This window comes from Muntiacus reevesi, chromosome 3 (assembly GCF_963930625.1).
Source record: "Muntiacus reevesi chromosome 3, mMunRee1.1, whole genome shotgun sequence".
NCBI lineage: Eukaryota > Metazoa > Chordata > Mammalia > Artiodactyla > Cervidae > Muntiacus > Muntiacus reevesi.
In genome coordinates this window covers 129,389,122-129,410,236 of record NC_089251.1, presented here as the reverse complement: position 1 = coordinate 129,410,236, position 21,115 = coordinate 129,389,122, and the positions used below count along the sequence as shown (strand labels likewise).

The window sequence follows — 21,115 nt, the reverse complement described above, 5'->3', positions numbered from 1 at the left end:
CCAGGCCTCCCTGTCCATCACAAACTCCCGGAGTTTACTCAAACTCATGTCCATTGAGTCGGTGATGCCATCCAGCCATCTCATCCTCTGTCGTCCCCTTCTCCTCCCGCCCCCAATCCCTCCCAGCATCAGGGTCTTTTCCAGTGAGTCAACTCTTCGCATGAGGTGGCCAAAGTATTGGAGTTTCGCAAGGTGACCCTAATTAATTCCTGAGTAGCTCCAGGCTCAAGGCTCTTTCTGCCTCATTTCTATGTGTACCACTGTTGTCCCAGGACGCCACATGACGTGTGGATGGAGTCTCCTCTGAGGCCACACAGGGTGGGGGCATTCTGGGGGAGTGGGGAGAAAGTGCCCTTTGCCCCCAGGTGAATGAATGTTGTGACATCTCACAGGCCTGGTCTGTGAGTCGTTACCAGAGTTTAGCTACTTCTGCTGAAGGTGTGGCGAGCACTTGGCCTGTATCACCTCGTTTAGTCCTAACTTTCATCCTGTGTGACATATATTATTCTTGAGGCTGAAGGGTGCAAAGCTCCTGCCCGAGAACCAAGAGGAGATGCAGCAAAGAGGCCAAGCATGTCTGTGTTGGAATCCCAGCTCCACCACTTAACTAGTCGTGGTACCTCAGGCAAGTTCTGTGCAGTCTCTCTGTCTGTAAAATGGGGCTAATAACTGGTAGCGAGTCCTGAAGATTAAACCAGTTAATGGTTGTCAAGCACCTCGGAGACTATCAGACTCATAGGAAGTGCAGCATAAAAACTACTGCCCGATTGTCATTTGCTCCCATGGACGCCTTGGAGAGCCTGACTCCACAGCTCGGCTCTCTCATAATTGTCCGCATCTCCTGAGAAATGCAGCAGGGCCCGCTCCAGGCTGAGGCTGGGGCTGAAGCCTGGAAGCAGAGCAGAGAAACGCGTAGGAGGTCTGGTTGCAGCTGCACACACACACACTAACTTTATTCACATTGATACAAAAGTAGATTTTTCCAGAAATGTTCTCTTGTGCCAGGGGGAGCGAGTTGAGTGGCACTTGGCGGAAGGGTGAGGGGAGGGGGCAGGAGGGGCAAGGGCCACAGTGTGAGTCGTGGAGGCAGGACAGCGGGCAGCAGGGGCTAGGAGAGCAGGACAGTCTGGCCATGGTGGCCCCTCTGCCCCATTCTAGCCCCACTGGAGGGCGGAGGGCGTCCACACAGACATATTAGGAGCATCCAGAGTGGTGGGAAATGGGGGTCAGGGAACTTGGACAGGAGGAGACTGTGGGTAGAATTTGGTGCCCATGACTTTCCTCTCCTTCTGACCGGCTGCCAGCTCCCCCAGGGGACACCCGGGGTTCCTGTATGCCCCCTCTGGCTTCCCCTTCCTTACACACTCCTCTTGGAAGGGCTGGACACGCCCAGGAGGGGCCGAGGTGGCGGGTGTGGCGGTGAGATCGAGTGTGCAGATAGATGCTCACACAGGCAAGGAGGGAGTGGAGGCCGGGCTGCCCGCCAAGGGGCCCCAGGGGTCTCACTGGGGCAAGGCCTTGAGGATGGCATTTACCTCCTCCGCCACAGCTGTCAGGGCAAACTCAAACTGGTCCTGGGGAAGGGCAGAGGGAGGAGGGTCATGGGGAGGCCCGGCCTCTGCTCCTGCCCTGGGATGGGGGCGGCTTTGGGGTGACCACTTGGGGGAGAAGAAGGGAGCCCTCCTGGGGGAGATTTGGAGGCAGGCAGGAGAGGCAGGCCACTGCCACTTTCCCTGGGGAAAGGTCGTGGCTAGGGAGGGTGTAGAGAGAAACAGTCACCTTCGAGCGAACAAGGCCAGGCCGCTGGTCACGGACATGCTCCAGGGTGGCAGCGATGTCAATCTCCTTCACTCCTGGCCGGGAGGGGTGTGGGGACACAGAGATGCTCAGAGGGTGTCCAGAGGAGGTTAGGTCCCAGAAAGCCTAGGGCATCTTGGGATGGGAGGCTCAGAGGACTGGATAAAGCCTGGGGGTGTGGCGACCTGCCCTCCACGAGCTCCTGTAACTCCAGGGGCTGGGGAGACCCTAATCTGGGGCTGGGCTGGGGCCGTGGCGGGGGGGGCGGGGGGGGGGCTCACCTTTGGCCATGCGGTTCAGGACCATGTCGATGAGGATGTAGGTGCCGGTCCTCCCGGCACCGTCGCTGCAGGAGGAGATGGTGACAGGCTGAGCTGGGGACGCAGCAGGAAGGGGGAGGGGAGGGGACATGGAGGCTTGGGGTGGAGCCGTGAGGGTTAGCTGCGGGGTTGGAGGGCATGAGTGAGCCAAGGATGAGGGATGGGGTCATAGCTCCTGGGTCCTGGGAATTGGGCCTTGAGTGGGGAGCCTGTGACTCATGGGGCGTGTCTCGGGCAGTGAGTCAACTGGAAAGGAGAGCCCTGGCTCCACCCCGAGGTGGAGGCAGTGAAAGGGAATGGCAATAGCCATTTCCAGTCACTGGCCAGGCTTTCCTTCAGCCAACGTCTTATGTAAATGGCAAGATGGTAAATATTTTCAACTTTGTGGGCCACATATAGCTTCTGTCGTGTGTTCTTTTTTTTCCTTCAACTATTTAAAAATGGGAATGTCATTCTTAGCTCATGGGCCATTAAGAAAATAGATGGTATGCTGAATTTGGCCCATGGGCTGTTGTTTGCTGGTATCAAGGGGATAGGCAAGCAGCGTGCTTGGGAGATGCTCACAGAGAGCAGGACCAGAGAGGGGGAGGGAACCAGGAAGGTGTCCCCTTCAGGGCCCTCTGGCTTGGACCTGGCCTGCCCCCATCCATCCCCCCCACCCCCCTCCAACCCCGTACGCACCTGCAGTGCACAATGATGGGGCAGGAGCGGCCCCGGTAGCACTTGTTCACCTTCCTGCAACAAGAAATGGTCATGAGGCCAGGGGGCACCCGCAGAGGGAAAGGGGAACTGAGAAACACACCTGTGGGCCTGTCTTCCTTTTCTCCCCACCTGCTCAGGGCCGAGGAGGGAAGAGGGCTGGACGGAGGAATTGGGGCTGGAGGCCAAGAACCAGAGATGGTGTAGGGGGCACTGGGCTTGCCTTGTCACTACGGGCCTAGGCTCTGCACCTGGAACAACTGATAAATCAGTTCTGATTTATCAGATAAAACCTGATAAATCAGATCAACTGATAAAAACCTTTCAAGCCTCAGTTTTCTTACCTGTAAAATGGGGATGATAGTAATAGTAACCTCCTTCTTAGAGTTCTTATTACGTGCATTATGAGATAATCCATGTAAAGGACTAAGTGCTAAATCCGGCACACAGTAGGTGCTCATTAAATGGTGGCACTATTAAAGATAATACGTCATAATATTAACAGTCTCCCCTGCCTGAAGATCAGGGAGGATAGGTGTTCTGGTGACTTCAAGGGTGTCTGAGCACACCATTGCTCTGCCCCTGGGTGTTCCCCTCCCCACCCAGGCTCCTTGTGGTCCTCACCAGCAGCGAGGTCTGGTTGTAGCCCTGGGTGCAGAGTTCTGCTATCAAGGGGATGACAACCCGTCAGCTCTGAAAATGCTGCTGCCCCCTGTCTCCCTGGATAAGTCTTACCCCAGCACAGGTGCTCTGTGATTGGGTCATATTCAGACTGTGGGTCCACCTGGACCTCAGACTCTGCTTCTTGGACAACAGCTCAGCAAGGAGCAGGTGGGCTCTCCCTCTTTCGTGGCCCAGTCTAACCTGCTGTTGTTCCTTACGACATTCCTGATTTGAGAGTCACTTGCAGACTCCTGATACTCCCAAAGGACGAGGGCGAGGGAGAACCTTCTGAGGGGTTATTAGAGCATTTCAGAGGAACTTGGAACTTAGTGGTCCCCCAGTCTGGTACCCCCAGGCTTGCTGGGGCCAGGTGACTTTGAATGGTTTTCTAGGAGTCCACATGATTCCTTAGCATATCGGCTGGTAGATCAGGGCTGGGGTTGAACAGAAGTTGTCACGGTGGCCCCCAGTCAGTTAAAAATAATGACAACAAATAGTACTTAGAATTAACAGAGCCTTTGCTATGTGCTGGGGCTTCCCGGGTAGCTCAGCTGGTAAAGAATCCACCTGCAATGCAGGAGACCTGGATTCTATCCCTGAGTTGGGAAGATCCCTTGGAGAAGGGAAAGGCTACCCACTCCAGTATTCTGGCCTGGAGAATTCCATGGACTGTATAGTCCAGGGGGTCACAAAGAGTTGGACACGACTGAGTGACTTTCACTTTTACTTTTGCTATGTGCCTGGCACTTAAAGTAGATTTTATAGATTTCATGCTGTTGGCTTTTGTAACAATCCCTTAAGGTATGGGTCATCAATCTCATTTCACAGGTAAGAAACAGATGCAGGTCAAGGAACTTGATCAGAGTCATTTTCTAAGACTTAAAAATTTATTTTGCCTTCCTCTGATGAACCTTCACCAAAACAGTATTTATTAAGCAGCAATTAATTTGTTCTGGGTGCCTAATGCCAATTGAGTTTACATAGTTCCAGTCTGAAGTAAAGAAATATAACTTTTTCACTTACCTGTGCAGTCTTAAAATAGGTCCATGCACTCATTTTATAAATATTTTTAAATATGGAAAACAAAAAATACCCCTGGTGCCTTTGAGAAGCCTGTACTTCAGCTTGCATGGACCCCAATTAGAAACCATTGTCTGAGGGTCAGAAACTACCCCCAGGTTCCCACCCCAGTTCTGCTCCTCTGCTTTCTGCCCAGCACCTAGAGACCTCAGACCAGCCTGGCAAGGGGCAGAGAAGCAGGAGGAAGCTGCAGTGTGGGTGAGGTCCCTGCCACGGCAGCAGGCTTCTCAGCCACCTATCTGTGGAGAGAAGGCAGGGTGCTCTGCAGGCCTGGACATGGTTTCAGCATCTGAAGAGGGCAAGTCCCCCTGTCGGTTTCCTGTCCCAGCCCCCACCTGGTTCTGTGAGTCCCCAGGAGTCCAGAGATTCCCCCCCCCCCCCACTGATAATATTTGTCCCTTCCCTGAGTCTCCACAGCCCCCCAGCTCTCCCAGCGCCCTTCCGGCTGGTCCCTGGGCCACAGGTCCTCACGTCCCATCCGTGCAGCGGCCACACCTGCCAGTGATCACTTTTGTGACTATGCAACTGGAGTGAGAATACTAGCTGCAGATCACAAAAATGACGCTGGCAGCCGTGAGAGAGAGAGAGAGAGAAGAGGGAGGAGACAGAGAGGGGAGACAGACAGAGCAACGGAGAGACAGAGACATGTAGAGAAAGAGAGGAGGGGGGAGACAGAGACAGAGTAAATAGGCAGAGATGGGCGGGAGGTGGAGGAAACAGCTGAGAGATGGAACAGGGAGAGGTACAGAGCGGGGAAATGTGGCTGGAGTGGGGGAGTGAGACAGACTGTGAGACAGAATGATGGAGAGAGAGCTGAGGGCGAGAGGGAGGGTGGGGGAGAGAAAAGCGGGAAGGAAGGGAGGGCAAGAGGGAAAGAAATAAAAACAGAGGCAAAGAGACACGGTAAAGAAGGGGGGAGGCAGGGGGGAGTGAGAGAAAGCAAGGGGACAGCAGACGTAGAGGACACCAGGAAACGCAGGACAGGAGGAAATAGCAAGGATCAAGAAGGAGAGGGGAGAGGAGGGGGTTAGAAATAAGATGAGCCTTTCATGGTATAGGGGGTGGAGGGAGAAGAAGGTTATGGAGAAAGAGTGGGAGAGAGAGGGCAAGAGAGAGGGAAGAGGCAGGCAGCCAGCAGAGAGAGCGAGCAGTCAGGAGCTGGACCACAGCAGTGGACGGATGGGCACAGCGAGACAGAACGTCAGTCCTGGTTTTGGGGGGAGGGGGGTGTCCGGAAGGGGACGCCAGGAGGTCAGAGTCAGTCCTGGTTTGGGGGTGTCTATAAGGGGGCACCAGCGGACCAGAAGCTGAGGCTCCAGGTCGGGCGAGAGGGCCTGCCTCTCCTGACCTGGGGCCCCAGGAGGAGCTGATGGGCTGCGGGGAGACGCCAGAGCCCGGCTCCCGGCCCCCTTGCTCCTGGGCTGCTCTCTCCCGGGCTTCCTGGAGCCTTCCTCGGGCTGCCCCTCCGCCCAGGGGCGCTCGCTCACCTGCGGAAGTCCAGGAGGGGCCGGGTGGAGGCCGGGGTGCCCTCTGCCGGCCAGCTGAGGAAGTGGAACTGCGTGAGCGTGCGCGTCTCCTGGGTCTGCACGTTCTTCAGGTAGAAGCTCCGCACCAGGAAGTCCTCGCACCAGATGTGCTCCGACACCAGGTTCACCTGCGAGGGTGGGGGCGCAGGCCTGAGCGCGGCAGGGCCTCTCCAAATCCTCCCGGCCTCTGGGGCCGGTCGGGAAGCTCACCCAACTGTCCCCAAGAACCCTAGCCGTCTGTATCACCTATGGACTGCTCAGGACAACTGGTGGCTTTTCCATCTAGACACAACTAATCTTTTTGGCCGCACAGTGGGCTCTTAGCTCCCCGATTAGGGTTCGAACCCGTACTCCCTGCAGTGGCAGCTCGGATTCTTAACCACTGGAGCCTCCGGGAGGTCCTGTGTGCTTCCTGAAATCAGTTTCTCCTTCCTCTTTTGCGCAGAGACTAGCAAAGTGTCTGTGCTACACACACACCATAAACCTTGATAAAATTCTGTATTTTCATTTGATTTTTTTCTTTAACCCCAAGCAGGACCAATTTTTAAAACTTAAAAAAAAAAAAAAAGAAAGAAAAGAAAAAAAGTATTGCGTGCTCATCTAATGCTGAAAATTTGTTATCCAGAGCTCGTTTAGAGATAAGAAGCTTCTGTTATGCAAATAACATCTCTTGTTTTATGGGAGGGGGGTCACTTCCCATTGGTCAGGAATGTTTCTCCTTCCTCTACTTTGTCTCTTCCCAGACACCCCAGTTTTTTTCTATTTTTCATAAGCAACATATGTAATTGGCAGCATTTCCTTCTTTGCTTTGGCCTCCAGGAAACTCAGATCTAAACTAGACTCAATAAAAGTAGGACTAAGTCTTGGTCTTTGAGTATACTTATCTTCCCTGTCTCAAAACTGTACTCCTGGCTCCTAGCTTTTTACCTTAGTTTCGGTGGTCTTATAGTTTTATATCTGTACCTTTCATCATAGGTCCCTACAAGTGCTTTTCAGCCCTAGACTGGACACACACTTACACACATGTATATGCATATATGTATGTATGTGAATGCTTTCCTGGTGGCTCAGACGGTAAAGAATCCACCTGCAATGTGGGAGACCTGGGTTCAATTCCTGGGTTGGGAAGATCCCCTGGAGAAGGGCATGGCAACTCTCTCCAGTGTTCTTGCCTGGAGAATCCCCATGGACAGAGGAGCCTGGCGGGCTACAGTCCATGGGGTCTGAAACAGTTGGACACGACTGAGCGGGTAAGCACAGCACAGCATGTGTGAATAAGCGTAGTACCTGGGTGTTTATATACACATATAGTTGCACGTGTATAAATGGTGCACCGTCCACTTTCCCCACCCCCATTGTCTCCTGGCCGTGGGGTTCTGCTGACCTCATATACGTGGTAGAGGGAGGAACCCTCGTCCGGCCAGTAGCGATCACACTGCTTGACACCATCCTCCACCAGCGGGGTCAGCATGACGATGACAGTGCAGCCACTCTCCCACACCATCTAGGGACAGATGATGTCTAGCACCCAGGTAAGCTCCATTCTAACCTCCCTGGGACCTGGTTGACCCTGGCTGCCCACAAGGGCCCCCAGTCCCTGGAGACACCCTCCCTCCAAAAGCCCACCTGCCAGAAGTCTGCAATGGTATGCGACAGCGGGCCCTGTGTGGCTATGTAGGCTGGCATCCGAGGGTCATGCTCAATCTGGGGGTAGGGAAAATATATCGTGAACCAGAATAGGAAATGCCATTATGGAGAGGTCTGGTCAAAGAGAGCAGACCAGGGTCTGGGGGAGCCTCAAAGCTCCCGTTTCCATGCCGGATATCAGGCCCACAATTCCAGGGCCTTGGGGAGTGGGAAATGGAGTTTGTGGGGGCAGGATGAAAATGGTGGAAGAGATGGGAGCCACTCACAATGGGGCTGGCATTGATGTAATCGCTCCGAGAAGGGCTGCTCTCCACCTTCAGCTTGATGCGAGCATGGTCATCTGCACAGACCCCACACCCCACCCCAGAAACCCCTCTGGTCACTGGGGTCCTGGCACTTCTGCCACTCAGCCTGAGCCAGGAGCCCAGCCCCTACCCCAAGCCCTCCGGACTCCCAGCAGACGGAACGCTGGGCCAGCAGGACTCACTCACAGGGTAGGAAGTCAGGGTGGCGGTTCTTTTTGATGTTGCCCTCGCCCTGGGCGGTGGCACAGGTGTTGGGCTCCGCCTGGTAGGCACACAGGGCCTGCCACTCCTTGGCCAGGCGGTCCCGGTTCCGGAGGTGGTCCTCCATGTAGGCCTGCAGGGACACCACCGCCTGGCGCCGGCCCCCGCTGCCAGCCCTGCCCCTCCCACCGCCCGGTCCCCTCCCCGCCTCTGGGCCCACGCCCCATCCTGACCAGAATCATGTGTCCTGTGGAGATGTCCATGTTGGCTTGGGCGGGCTCCTCACACCAGGACGGAGTGCTGCTGTGGGAGCTGGGGCTGGCCTGGGCGGCGTCGCTGAACTGCGAGGACACGCTGCTCACCCGGGAAGGCTCGGGCGGCCCCTCCGCCCGGTTGAACAGAGACTTTGTGGCCATGTGCTGGCGGCATAGATCCTGCAGAAGAAGGACAGGGTGGGATCCATGTTCTCCTGAAGCCTTTTCAGCAGAGTCCTGGACTCAGTTCAACAGAGTCCTTAGGATGGTCCTGGATTGCTTTTGAATGAAACCTGTCTCCTCTGGGGTGGGGTCTTCTGCCCTGGGTCTCATCCTTTCCAGGGCTGTTCTGCTTGGGTGTGGCCCATGACAACCTCAGATATTACAGAGCAGAATCCAGAACCCCCTGAATGGTGGTATTGGGGAGAACTTCAGGAACCACCTCTTCTCAATTCCCATCTATTCAAAATGCCCCCACGACACCCCTGCTGGGGCTTCTCCAGCCCCCGCCTGGATATCCAACTCCCTGCCCTCATCTTACATGAGACCCAGACTCCTGAGCCCCTTCCATCCCCTTGCATCAACAAGCTTCTGGGGATGCATACCTGGTACTCAAAGGTGGTGTCACCATGGGCCCCCTCGGGCCCCAGGGCGGCCAGGCGCTCCTTGTCCCGCTGTCGCGCATGCTGCCGCACACACAGAGCCACTGCCAGGGCCACGAGCAGCCCAGCCACCCCCGCCAGGGCCACCAGAGTAAGGAGCACGGACCGCATGGGAGAAGCGCTGTGGGCCGGCCGGGGAAGGACGGCGGCTGCCTCCTCCCTCTGTGGGAGCAAGGTTAGAATCAAGGGGGGCAGTGGTGGTGGGGGGAGACTTAGGAGCTGCTCCTCATCCCTGTCCCACACCCCACTCCCTGCTAGGATGCCTCCTGGGGAAAAGCTGAGAGGCAGTGGCATGGTGGTACAGGCAGAGGGACTCATATAGACCCAAGATCCTTCTTTCTCAATCCCCATGGGACCAACTCAACCACATTGTACTGCCAGAGACTTAGTGGGTGACTCTCCCTAGGAGTTTTTGCATTTAAAAATGGATGTAGAGAAGTATAGAGACCTAGGAAGTCATATAGTAGAACATGAGGCATCAGTGTTGGATGCATAACAGAAGCATATTTTGAGTTCAAAGTCCTTTCTGTGTAATGTTTTCCCTTGACATTAGACTTTGCTCTAGCACATCTATGGACGGCTAGGGCCATCTCAGGTTGTTCTTCCAGGTGAGCTGGCTGCCCACAGAAGGCTGATCCTGTGGGGAGCTGGAGCCACTGGGGCCATCTGCTGGTCAGAAAGAAAACTGCATGGAGGAGGGCTGCTTCAGCAAAGGTGGAGTATTTCAGCTCTTGTTCTGCCAAGACTGCCTTCATTTCTGGTGGGCAGCATCAGCCAGAGGGGATTTTTGACTGATTCTTCGGTTATCTCATACCTGTCCCACTCCTGTCTGCAAGATCTGGAGCCCTGTCTGTGCTTCTAGTTCAGACTTCACCAACCCTGCAGGGAGAACGGAGGTCAGATCCTCTCCAGCCCCCATATGGTCTCCACCCCATGCCATGCAATGCCCCGTGGCAGGCCGGGCCCATATGGTCTGGGTCTGGGAATATTCCTGGGACTGGGAATATTCCCGAGTCTGGAAATATTTCAAGGAGAGCATCAGCCACCGGCCTGGGTCTATACAACCAGGACTGGGGCCGAGAAGTATTTACCGGCTTGCTGGGTCACATCAGTCAAAGACAGATTCTGTTCATTGTGCCGGATGCGGAAGGTAAGGGCTGGTCCCACGACACTGCCGAATAGGAGGTATATTACTGCCTCACCCATCACAGACTCCAGATTCAAAATGAGAGATCCGCTCTGTCCCTCTCCCTATTAGAGGATGGGGCTGAAACCCATGCCATACAGGGGTGTTTCAGGAGGGAAGATACTGGACAGGCCAGCAGCAAGGCCAAGTGTGACTGTACCTTCAATGCAGCTGGAAACATCTGTGACCTAACCTCTGCCTCTTACCCGGAGTTTGTCTTTCCCTCCTCCCCTAAGCCCCCAGGCCCCACCCCCTTCAAGCTACCTGCTGCCCCAGCCAGATAGAGCCCCACCTGATGTTGATGAAGCTGCCCGACGACATGTGCACGTGCTCAGCCAGGATCTCCAGTAGCCTCACTCCTGCAGCCAGACTCAGGGGCCTGGAGTTGCGGAGCCGGTAGAGGAAGGAAAGTGGGGACCCTCTTGGCCACTTTCTTGAAACACCCTCCAAGGGTGCTGAGACATCCAGGGGTGCAGAGCAGTACCCCCTGCCCCATCTACTTCACATCTGCACTTCTGCTCTTTGCTTCTGGCCAGGCAGGCCAGCCCAACCCCCAAGGGACCAAGAGGCTGCCCCACGTAGGAGCCCTTACTTCTGGTCGGTGACAATGTAGCCGTATTCCTCTGCTGATGGCCGAGCAGAGGGCTGTCCCGCCGCCGTGGGCTGGCTCTGGCCCAGTGGGCTTTTCTTCTCTACCAGGACTGGCGTGGCAGGGGGGCCAGCAGCTTTGGTGGACTCAGAGGATCCGGCGCTCAGCTCCTTCTGGGCTTTATTGGAGGTGGAACCACCAGTGGGGGATCCAGGCAGGGAGGGCATTGGGGGTGGAGGCTCCGCTGGGTCTACACCCTGAACCTGCTTCTCAATTGTCTGTTTAGAAGAGAGGATAGAGGTAGGGTCTCTAACAGTGAAAGGGTTAGGGAGAGGGGGTCTACAATCTGGATCCTGAGCTCCTATAGGGGTGCTTATGACTTGTTTCTCTTTCTATCCCCAGGCCCAGGTCAGCATTGGATACTGAGAGGGCATCCAGGAAAGTGAGCCAAGTAGATGAATGAACGAATGAATAAAGGGCTGAATGAGTGACTATTCATGATAAGGAATAATCCACAGGATGGGGCTGGACTGGGGAAAAACTCCAGAGTGAGGAAAGCTGGAGTTAGGGGAGAAGATGAACAGGCAGGCAGTGCTTTTTCGACTTTGTTTAGCCACACAATCTTAGAAATCCAACATGTGAAACAGACAGAGTGCCTCAAGCTATAGGGAAGTCAGGAGCCTGCCTGCCCCCGTCCCTCCCTTCACCTAAGGATCTCATGTCAGCGTGGTCTGACTTGACTGTAGTGAAAAAAAGCAGTGAATCAAGAATTCTCACTTCCGGTCCCAGCTCTGCCTTCAGCCTGAGGTGAGACTTTAAACAATGTCTTGCAACCTCTGGGCCTCTGTTGAAGGGTCAGAGAATACAGATTCTGGGTCCTGAGCCTGAGATTTAGATTTCAGCTAAGGGCGTTTGCTGCCTTATGGGTCAGGGAGGTGTTGCAAACTCACTTTCTTGACGTCAGCTCCAACATTTACACCCCCTCCTGCAGAGACAGGAAAAACAAGACTCTGGGCAAAGGGCCAAGGCCAAGGTCCACACAATGCAGGTAGGAGAAAAGGCTCGGAGTCTGTGACATTTGCCATGGGCTCTCCCCGAAATCAGTGACCAAGGCTGTTGTTGGGTTCATCCTAAGCATGGCTGCATGCCTCTGTGTGTGTTAGTCCCTCAGTCGTGTCTGACTCCTTGTGACCACAGGGACTGTAGCCTACCAGGCTCCTCTGTCCATGGGATTCTCCAAGCAAGAATACTGGACTGGGTTTCCATGCCCTTCTCCAGGATATCTTCCTGACTCAGGGATTGAACCCAATTCTCTTGTTTCTCCTGCATTGGCAGGTGGATTCTTTACCACGGTACCACCTGGGAAGCCCCATGCTTCTGGGCTTCTGCATTATGGGCTCAGTTACTTCAGTTGTATTCACCTCTTTGTGACCCCATGAACTGTATCCTGCCAGGATCCTCTATCCATGGGATTCTGGAGCGGGATGCCGTGCCCTCCTCTAGGAGATCTTCCCAACCCAGAGATCAAACCCACGTCTCATGTCTCCTGCATTGGCAGGCAGGTTCTTTACCACTAGCGCCACCTGGTAAGTCCCTTCTGCTTCATGCATGCATGCTCAGTCGCTTCAGTTGTATTCGATTCTTTGTGATCCCCACAGACCGTAGCCCACCAGGCTCCTCCACCCGCGGGATTTTCCAGGCAAGAATGTTGGAGTGGGGGTTGCCATTTCCTTCTCCAGGGGATCTTCCCAACCCAGGAATGGAACCCGGGTCTCCCACATTGCAGCAGACTCTTTACCTTCTGAGCAACCATTGCTTGATCAACTCCTCCCTGTTTTTGGCCACATCCCTCAAAGCTACTCTTTGCGCAGTCCTCTCTCACCTGTCAATCATTGGTTTCTTGGCAATGGCCATGCCTGCCTTAGGTCCTCAGCATCTTCCGCCTAGCCTTCCCGGTGCCTCCAGATCCCCAGCTCACACTCTCATTGGCTTCTTTTCCCATTACTTCCATCTCCCAGTCCTTTCCTGCTTTAACTCCTCAGCTCACCACCTCACCCCTTGCTTGCTGACTGTGGCTGTCAATGACTCCGGGTCTCAAACCAACTCCCTCCCCTAAGCTTGGCCCTTCCCCTCTAGATTGTTTCTTGTGGCCTTGAGAAGTGGGGCAAGAGGCCTCCGTGGGGCTGGCAATCTCTCTGCCCCAATACTCACCCGGATTTCGTCCGGCACCCTTGGGCAGCAGCTGCAGCAGGGTTGAGAGGGTAGAGAGCTGCTCCGGGGTCAGCTGACGCAGCTCCACGCCATAGCCCGCCAGCACAGCAGCCACTCTCTGCAGAGTCACATCTGCTGGGAGCCAGACACAGAGCTCGGGACTGGTGCCGGGATGCACTTATGGGATGAGTTTGCAGGTGGGTGGGGACCCCCACATTTAGGAACTTCTCAAACACCAGGACACTGATGCCTTCCCCTTCCCATCCATGTCCACACTTTGGGGGAAAGCCTTTTGGGTGCCAAGACCAAACTTCAGGCCCAGTAGGGACTCCTTGATTCCCTAGCTGGAGAAGGCATGTCAGCTCCACCCGCTACTGTATCCCCAGTGCCTACTTATGCCTGGCAGAGAGCAGGTAGTCAGTAGGCATTAGTTGAGTGTACAGATGACTTTAAGGACAAATTAACAAGTGCATGCATAGTCAGGACAGAACCCCCCTCCACACTCCCCCCTCCAGGAAGCAGCCCCATAGGCATGGAGTGGATGCTGAGGCCGCAGTTACCTGGCTGCTCTGCTGGGGCGGGAGGCTTCTCCCCACGACCCTCTAGTCCTTCCTCCTCATAGCCCTCCGAGGAGTCCCCTGCCCGGCTGCCGCCCCCTGGCTCTGGCAGCCTTGGTGCCCTGGCCCTGCTGGGCACTTGTGACTCCTGGGCCAGGTAGAACAGCTCTGACTCCTGGAAAAGCGGAGCAGGTGGAGGCCCTGGGGGGTCCCCATAGGAGTGGCCAGGGAGAGCCCCAAACATGCCCTTGGAGGCAGTTCGGCTGAGGAAGGCAGGGGCTTCAGCCTTGGGCAGGGGGTCAACACTGACCATTCCTGGGGAGCTCTCTGAGCCCCGGGAGCCATCGCGGGAGCCAAACTGTGGGAAACCAGAGATTGGGATAAGAGCAGATGTCAGCATAGGGATTGGGGTTGGGAGGGGGCCAGTGTCTAGGGCTCACCTGATGGAACAGGTAAGGCTGCAGCAGGGCAGGTTCATAACTCAGGGCAGGATGCGGGGGCTGTGCGGGCAGCAGCAGATGCTCCAAGAGAGGTGGCAGCAGCTCAGCCTGCAAAGGGGACAGGGGGGAGCCCGCCCCAGCTCCGCCCCCACCTGCGGAAGGTCGAGGAAGCCGGTGCTGCGGAGCTGGGGCGGAGCCAGTGGGGATACCCTGTAAAAGCAGCTCCCCAGCGGGACCAGGTCTCCTGGGCACCAAGCCAGATCTGAGGAGGAAAGCAAAGTGTGTGTGTGTGTGTGTTGGTTGTGTGGGGCAATAGTGTACAGAATCTAGGAAGCAGAGATGCTGGGGGCCAGGCAGGCTAAGCCTAAAGTAAACCTGATCTCTCAAGAGATGAGGTAGCCTCAGGAGAGGAGAGAATAGCATGGAGAAGGGCCAGAGGTCTACACCTGGGTAGAGGTCATCACCTCCCTGGTAAGCGTGCCTGGGTCCCTGAAACACAGCAGCAGAGCTGATGAAGCATGAGGCTAAGGACAGAAAAGGGGACAGTGGGGAGCAGGGGGAGGGAGCTGGGAACTGCTCTAGATGAACTGTGGCTGAAACTTGCCCCGTTTCCCCTGTGTGCATGTCCCCAAGTACACATCCAAACATTCAATGCCGTGTCCCGCCCTACCCCACTCTGCCTTCTTCACCTGGCATCATCCTCTGAGCCCCAACCCCTCATTTACTTTCCTTTGCTTTACAGGGCCTGATTGATGCCTTCAGAGCCCCTAGCCACAATAAGAAGATGGTACCTCCTACCATGTAGTAATAAAACTGAACATTAAACAGTCTCAGTCTGACAAAATTCTAATCTGTTCCATGATGACTGCTTTGATGCTTCTTTTAAAATGCCAAATGTCCAAATGTTTCAAAACAGTCTTTAACATTGTGAATCAACTATGCTATGATAAAAATTTTAAGAAAATACTTTATCCGGCAAAAAAAAAAACCATAAACTCAGTTTTGAATCCCCTTGTTTTGCTAGATGCCCAGGGATGAGCTCAGCTCATGTTGGGCATGTGAGCATATCAAATGACCACTCCAGAGCCTCAGCCTGCTGGTCTCTGTACATACTTTCCTCTCTCCCTCAGGAGGACCACAGATGCACCAGCCTTGCCATGCTAGAGCTGATGACAAATGATGCCTACCTGTCCCTTGGATGAGGCTCTGGGGGGCGAAGCCTGGGGATACGCTCCATCTCCTGGGAAATCACATACTGGGTAAGGTCATCATGCCAGGACAGTCCTTCCAGGGAGAGAAAAGAGTGAGATGGAGATTGTCCCTCAGGCTTGGAACAGTTTGAGGGCTTAGTAACAGGGGCCAGGGCAGATCAAAACGGTACCCTCTACCCTGCAGTGTGCTGAACTGGGCAGAGCCGAGGAGCAATGGAGGGGGTCCAGAGACCTGGTGGGTGATCTGAGCTGTCCTTTCCGCACCCCCCAACCCCACACCCAGGTGCAGATCTGGAAGTGAGATGGCCTCCGGTGAGACTGGGTTTAAATCCTCTGCCACTTACTAACTGTATGTCCTTAGCTGAGCCTCTCTGAGCCTTAGTGCTCTCATCTGGAGAATGGGGGTTTATACCTCCTAAAATTGTTGCGATAATTAAAACACAATATAAAATGGTTAGAATAGTACCTGACACACCATGAGTATTCAATAAATGTTATTATCATCATCATCATCATCAATATTATTATTAATCTTATTTTTATTGATCCTGAACCTTAGTTTTCTTTATTTGTGGTGGTGGTGGTGGTTTAAGTGGGAATAACATATACTTTATGGGTCTGTAGTAAAGATTAAATGCAATCAGGGACTTGAAAATGCTTGGAAACCTCCAAAGCATTATACACCTGTTTTAAGCCTTCATCAACATCATCTTATCCTGAAGGCAGATCTCCTATTTGACCATTTGCCTCCATGAACTCTGCTCACAGGAAAAGTCAGTCATCTATTCTAAAAGGATAACCTCCCACTCTATCGTCCCACCTACTCCCATTCCTTTTTCCTTGCTTCTGGATTAATACTCATACTGCTCTTAACTCATATCATGGGATCTATAGCTGCCTTTTTGCCTATTAACATTAGATGAACTATCTGTGTTTCTATAAAAGGCCAATCCTCCACTTGGGCACTAGATTTCATCCCCTGCTATCTATTCAAGAACATCTTCCCCACAATTCTCCCCTTCCTCCTATATCATCATTTTCACCTGTTGTCTACTGAATTATTCCCATTCACATACAAACACAATGCAATTTCTCCCATCTTATAATAAAAATACTGCTTGAATCCCACATTCCCCTCCAACTGTCACCCCATTTATTTGTAGCAAGACTCTGAAAGTGTTATCTCTGCTGGCTGTATCCACTTCCTTTCCTCCCATTGCCTCTTACCCCCTCTATTCAGGATCCCCCCCCAACAACTATTCTACTAAAACTGCTATCATCAAGATCACCAGCGGCTTCTGAAAATCTAAATCTAAGGTCGGTTCTCAAATCTCATCTTACTTAAGCTACCACCATCATTTGACACTGTTGATCCCTCCTTCCCCCTTGATACACTCTCACTTAGCTTCTAGGACACCAAACACTCTTGTTTCTCCTTCTACCCCATTGGCTCCCCCTTCTCAGCCTCCCCTGTTGATTCCACTCCTTCTCCTGGTCCTCTTAATAGAATTCTTTAGGGTTTTTCCTCATATTGACTCAATCCTTTGACTATTTCATCCACCTCATAGGTTTAATTACCTCTGTATGCCAAAGAATTCCAAATTTATATCTCTGCTTCAGACTTCTCTCTCTCTTCCAAAACCCAATCTTATATACTCAACTTTCCATTCTAATTGAGTGGATATCTTGAACTCAGTATAATCAAAACTGAGTTCCCCCCCCCTCCCCAAGTTGATACTTCTGCATAGTTAATATTTTAATGTTTAGTGTTTCGATGTGTACCATTGATTCCCTACATTCTATTCTCAACACAGCAGCAAGAGAGATCCTTTTAAAGTAGAAGTGATGTCAAGCACCCCTATGCTGAAACCTTGTGATGCTTTCCTCTTTTACTCAGAGTACAGCCAATGTCCACACATTCTCCTATAAAATCTTAGAACATCATTACCTACCTGACTGCATCTTCTGCTCTGCATCTCCATCACGCCTCCACAGCCTTCTGTAGAGATGTTTTCCCTGGTGTTCCTCAAACTCATGCTCCTATCTTAAGGCTTTTGTTCTAGATCGTTGGCCAACCAAAACACTGTTTCCTAAGATAACCTTCTGGAAAACATCCCCACTTCCTTGATGTATTTATTCAAATTTCATAGCCTCAATAAGATCTATCTTGACCACTCATTTTAATACTATGGCCTCCTACCTCAACATTTCTGATCCCTTTATCCTGCTGTAATTGTTTTTTTCCGTGGCTCTTATCCCCTTCTAACATACTAATGTTTTCTAATTTATATAATGTAGTCCCTCCCTTCATCTCCTGAATATAAACCCCAGTAGGCAGAGATCTTCATTTCACCCTTTGATAAATCCCAAGCACCTAAAACTATGTTTGCCACATAGAAGTACCCAATAAATACTGGTTGAATGAATGAATTGAATGAGTGGGGTGTTCTCCTGGCTGAGGACCCCAGGATTCACAGCTCTGGAGTACTCAGTCAGTTCCAGAGTGTGGGCTGATCTCAAAGAGATGAATGCTGGCCTCTTCCAGTGGCTTCTTCTAGCAGCCTCCTCTGGATTCCTCCAGAGAGTCTAAGTGTGAACAGCCTATCTCTAGAGTTTCACCCCCACTCTTGTCTCCAGGAAGGTCTGGGAAGGTGAGGCTGCACAGTGAGTGTGATAGGAATGTTTCATGAGAGAAAACCTGGAGTCAGGTGGTCCCTCCCTTCCCCATCTCATCCACCCAAGTTACAGCCTCTCTCCTCCAATGCATCTAGACCTCACCTTGGGACATGAGCTGCCGGAGCACGCCTTGTAAGCGCTGAAGCACTGGGGATGTGACTTGCAAAAGGGGCCGGGCCTGCCCCACTCCCACCTGGCACTGTCCAAACAAGCCATCTAAGAGCACAAAAGTGGTGTCAGCAGGGGGATTGGGCAAAAGGCCTTCCAAAGTCCAGGTTGCAAATAGACAGCTCTGTCTCTATCTCCTCTCTTGGCTTCAGAGAGCTTTGCTCCTCCAGGCCATCCCCCCCTCTTCTCTCCGAGTGCATTTCCCCTTCTGACTTCCAGGCACCCACCCACACTCACAATACTTTCTCATTGTGTACCCTCCCCCACCCCGGCTTGTAACTCCTATGTTTGGTTTCACTCACCCTGAATGCAGACTTCAAGGTGAGAGCAGAGTCTGCGATCGAACAGACAGCCTGTAAAGAACAGGTGAGCAGAGAGGCTCAGACACCCCCATGCACACAGTGGTCAGATGGATGAACAGGCTAGGGAAGGGGGAAGCAGGTGGGATCCAGTCTTTCATTCTAAGGAAGGCTTTAAGCTGGGAGGAGAGGAGGGCAGAGGCCTCCTCTTCTTAAGAGGAGGATCTGGCTTTGGGTTTCAAAGATCTGCAAGTTTGGATTCTTTCCCTAAAAGCCTCAGTTTGTTTAACTGAGTAATGGGGAAAAGAAGCCTTTCAGGTGCATGGGGGTGGTGATGGAGGAGAATCATAGATTTCTACTCTGATAGAATTACTGCGGGGTAGTTTATGTCCAAATTCAGAGGGAAAAGGGACTTTCCTTCCCATATCTCCAAAAGTATCTTATGATGGCCTGGGACTCAGAAGAGATGGGAACCCTAGCATACTTCTGCTTCGCACGGGAAAGGGTGGGATGGCTCTAAGGCAGTGCTCCATACACGGTCCCTATAGTCCGTGTCCCTAGCCCTGTTGGCGCTGTTCGCGGTGCTGAAGCTCGGAGCCCGCGCCTCTGAGGGTTTGCCTGGAAGCAATTATGGGGGAGGGAAGGGCGACAGGGTGAGGAGCCTTCAAAGGACCTGACCTCTCCGCCATTCCAGCCTTCATCTTCCACCCTAACCAACCCGCAGCGCCACAGGAAGTACCTTGCCCTGGCCTCCAAGCCGGATGGGGAAGGAGGGCGTCAGACTGCGAGCCTGCGCCCCTTCCCCCACGCGCCCCCGGCCCCCACCCTCCCCCTGCCCATGAGTCAGCGCTGACTGTCTCCGTCCGCTCAGATGTGAGTCAGCACCAGGCCTGGCTGTGGGGAGGGGGCGGGAGACGACCCCTCCCTCTTCACCCTCTTTGGCCCCCTTCCCCCGCTGTCCGCTTCGTATCGGAGATCAGATTACAGCGATTGGCCTCTCCAGAAAAGAAGAGAAACCCTGGCCCTTCGCTTGGCCTGATCCTCTACGGAAATCTGGGACCCCGGAGCTCGTGGGCCCGACTTCTACTGCCTGGAAATCGCGGTTCTCTCTCCTTCCCTCCCCTCCTCCATCATTCAGCGCCGCCACTTTTTGGCGCCTCGGGGACACTTCCTTCTCTTGCGTCCCGTCTCTAGGTCCCTCTGCCCACACGCACCCCCATTCCTTCTCCCCAAACTTGCCCTGAGCCCTCTTCTCTCTGGTCCCGCCCCCGGGTTCCCAGCCCCACCTCCAGGCCTACGCCCCTTTCCTCGCAGACGCCCTCTCTTCTCTCTCCGCTCACCGGGCACCCCCCGACCCCACTCCACACACACCTTCCAGCCGAGGTTCCCACCTTCGTGATACTTCCCACTCCCTCCCCTCCACACCCCCGGCACACCCCACCGAGTTCTGCTCTCGGCACCCTCCCCCACCCCCCGTTTCCTCCTGACCGTGGGCACTAATGGCGTTGCAGCCTCCCGGGCGGCTGCCCAGCAACAGCAGACAGAGGAGCACCCGGAGACCCCCCGATCCCCCGGGACCCCCAGGCCGCCCTGGAAGCCGCATCCTTCCCGGCTCGGCTCTCCAGCCCGGCAGCCAGAGCCGCAGCTACGCCGGCCCGAGCCTGCCAGCGGGGCCGAGGCGGGGCCTGCCACTCCCCACCCACCGAGGCGGGGTCTACACGCCCCTCTCGCCGCAACTCTGCCAACCCCAGGCGGCTGGTGACGACATCCCCACCCCCGGCTCTGGCGTCGATTTGCGTCATTCGTGGCGTAAAAGCTCAGTCTTCGTGGGGCTCGTACTCACCCCAGCCCTCCTACACCCAACAGTAGGTGCCTCTTTAGAATTGTCACTTGGCCTCAACTTGACATATTCTTCTCCCCAAGGGCCACCGCCTCTATCACCCAGTCTCAGGGTTGGCGAGATGGGTTCCCGTTGGGTGGGGGCCAGGAAGGATGAGTGAGTCGGGTAGTATAAACCTTAAGATGTGGAGCATAAAAATGAACAGAATGTGTCCTCTTTCGCATCTCAATGAATAGTTCCTCTCCCATGACTTCATGGCAAATGGATGGGGGAAATGGAAACAGTAAGAGACTTTATTTTGGGGGGCTCCAAAATCACTGCAGATGGTGGTGACTGCAGCCTTGAAATTAAAAGACACTTGCTCCTTGGAAGAAAAGCTATGACCAACCTAGACAGCATATTAAAAGGCAGAGACATTACTTGACCAACAAGGGTCCGTCTAGTCAAAGCCATGGTTTTTCCAGTAGTCATGTATGGATGTGAGAGTTGGACTATAAAGAAAGCTGAGCACTGAAGAATTGATGCTTTTCAACTGTGGTGTTGGATAAGACTCTTGAGAGTCCCTTGGACTGCAAGGAGATCCAACCAGTCAATCTTAAAGGAAATTAGTTGTGACTATTCATTGAAAGGACTGATGCTGAAGCTGAAACTCCAGTACTTTGGCCACCTGATTAGAAGAACTGACTCACCAGAAAAGACCCTGATGCTGGGAAAGATTGAAGGTAGGAGGAGAAGGGGATGAGAGAGGATGAGATGGTTGGATGGCATCACTGGTGTGATGGAC

The 21,115-nt window shown here is 53.7% G+C and overlaps 1 protein-coding gene across 2 annotated transcripts; it reads right to left on the bottom strand.

Annotated features, from left to right (window-relative positions):
- Nucleotides 1-316: 316 nt before the first annotated feature.
- On the bottom strand, nt 317-20,126 carry PTPRN (protein tyrosine phosphatase receptor type N). Of its 2 annotated transcripts, none has more exons than XM_065930507.1 (23): nt 19,980-20,126; nt 18,495-18,545; nt 18,127-18,240; nt 15,325-15,421; nt 14,138-14,399; nt 13,701-14,055; nt 13,141-13,275; nt 11,880-11,914; nt 10,933-11,207; nt 10,633-10,719; nt 10,246-10,325; nt 9,969-10,033; nt 9,098-9,316; nt 8,472-8,672; nt 8,224-8,371; nt 7,999-8,072; nt 7,712-7,789; nt 7,470-7,589; nt 6,047-6,213; nt 2,799-2,852; nt 2,079-2,143; nt 1,780-1,853; nt 317-1,574 (listed from the first exon to the last, which is right to left on the bottom strand). In XM_065930507.1, exons 1-23 carry the CDS (start codon nt 20,092-20,094, stop codon nt 1,503-1,505), a joined length of 2,943 nt encoding a protein of 980 aa, XP_065786579.1. In that variant the 5' UTR covers nt 20,095-20,126; the 3' UTR covers nt 317-1,502. The 2 variants fall into 2 exon arrangements, with proteins under 2 accessions (XP_065786579.1, XP_065786580.1); XM_065930508.1 differs by having other exon boundaries at nt 318-1,574; nt 13,141-13,272.
- Between the last annotated feature and the right edge of the window lie 989 nt (nt 20,127-21,115).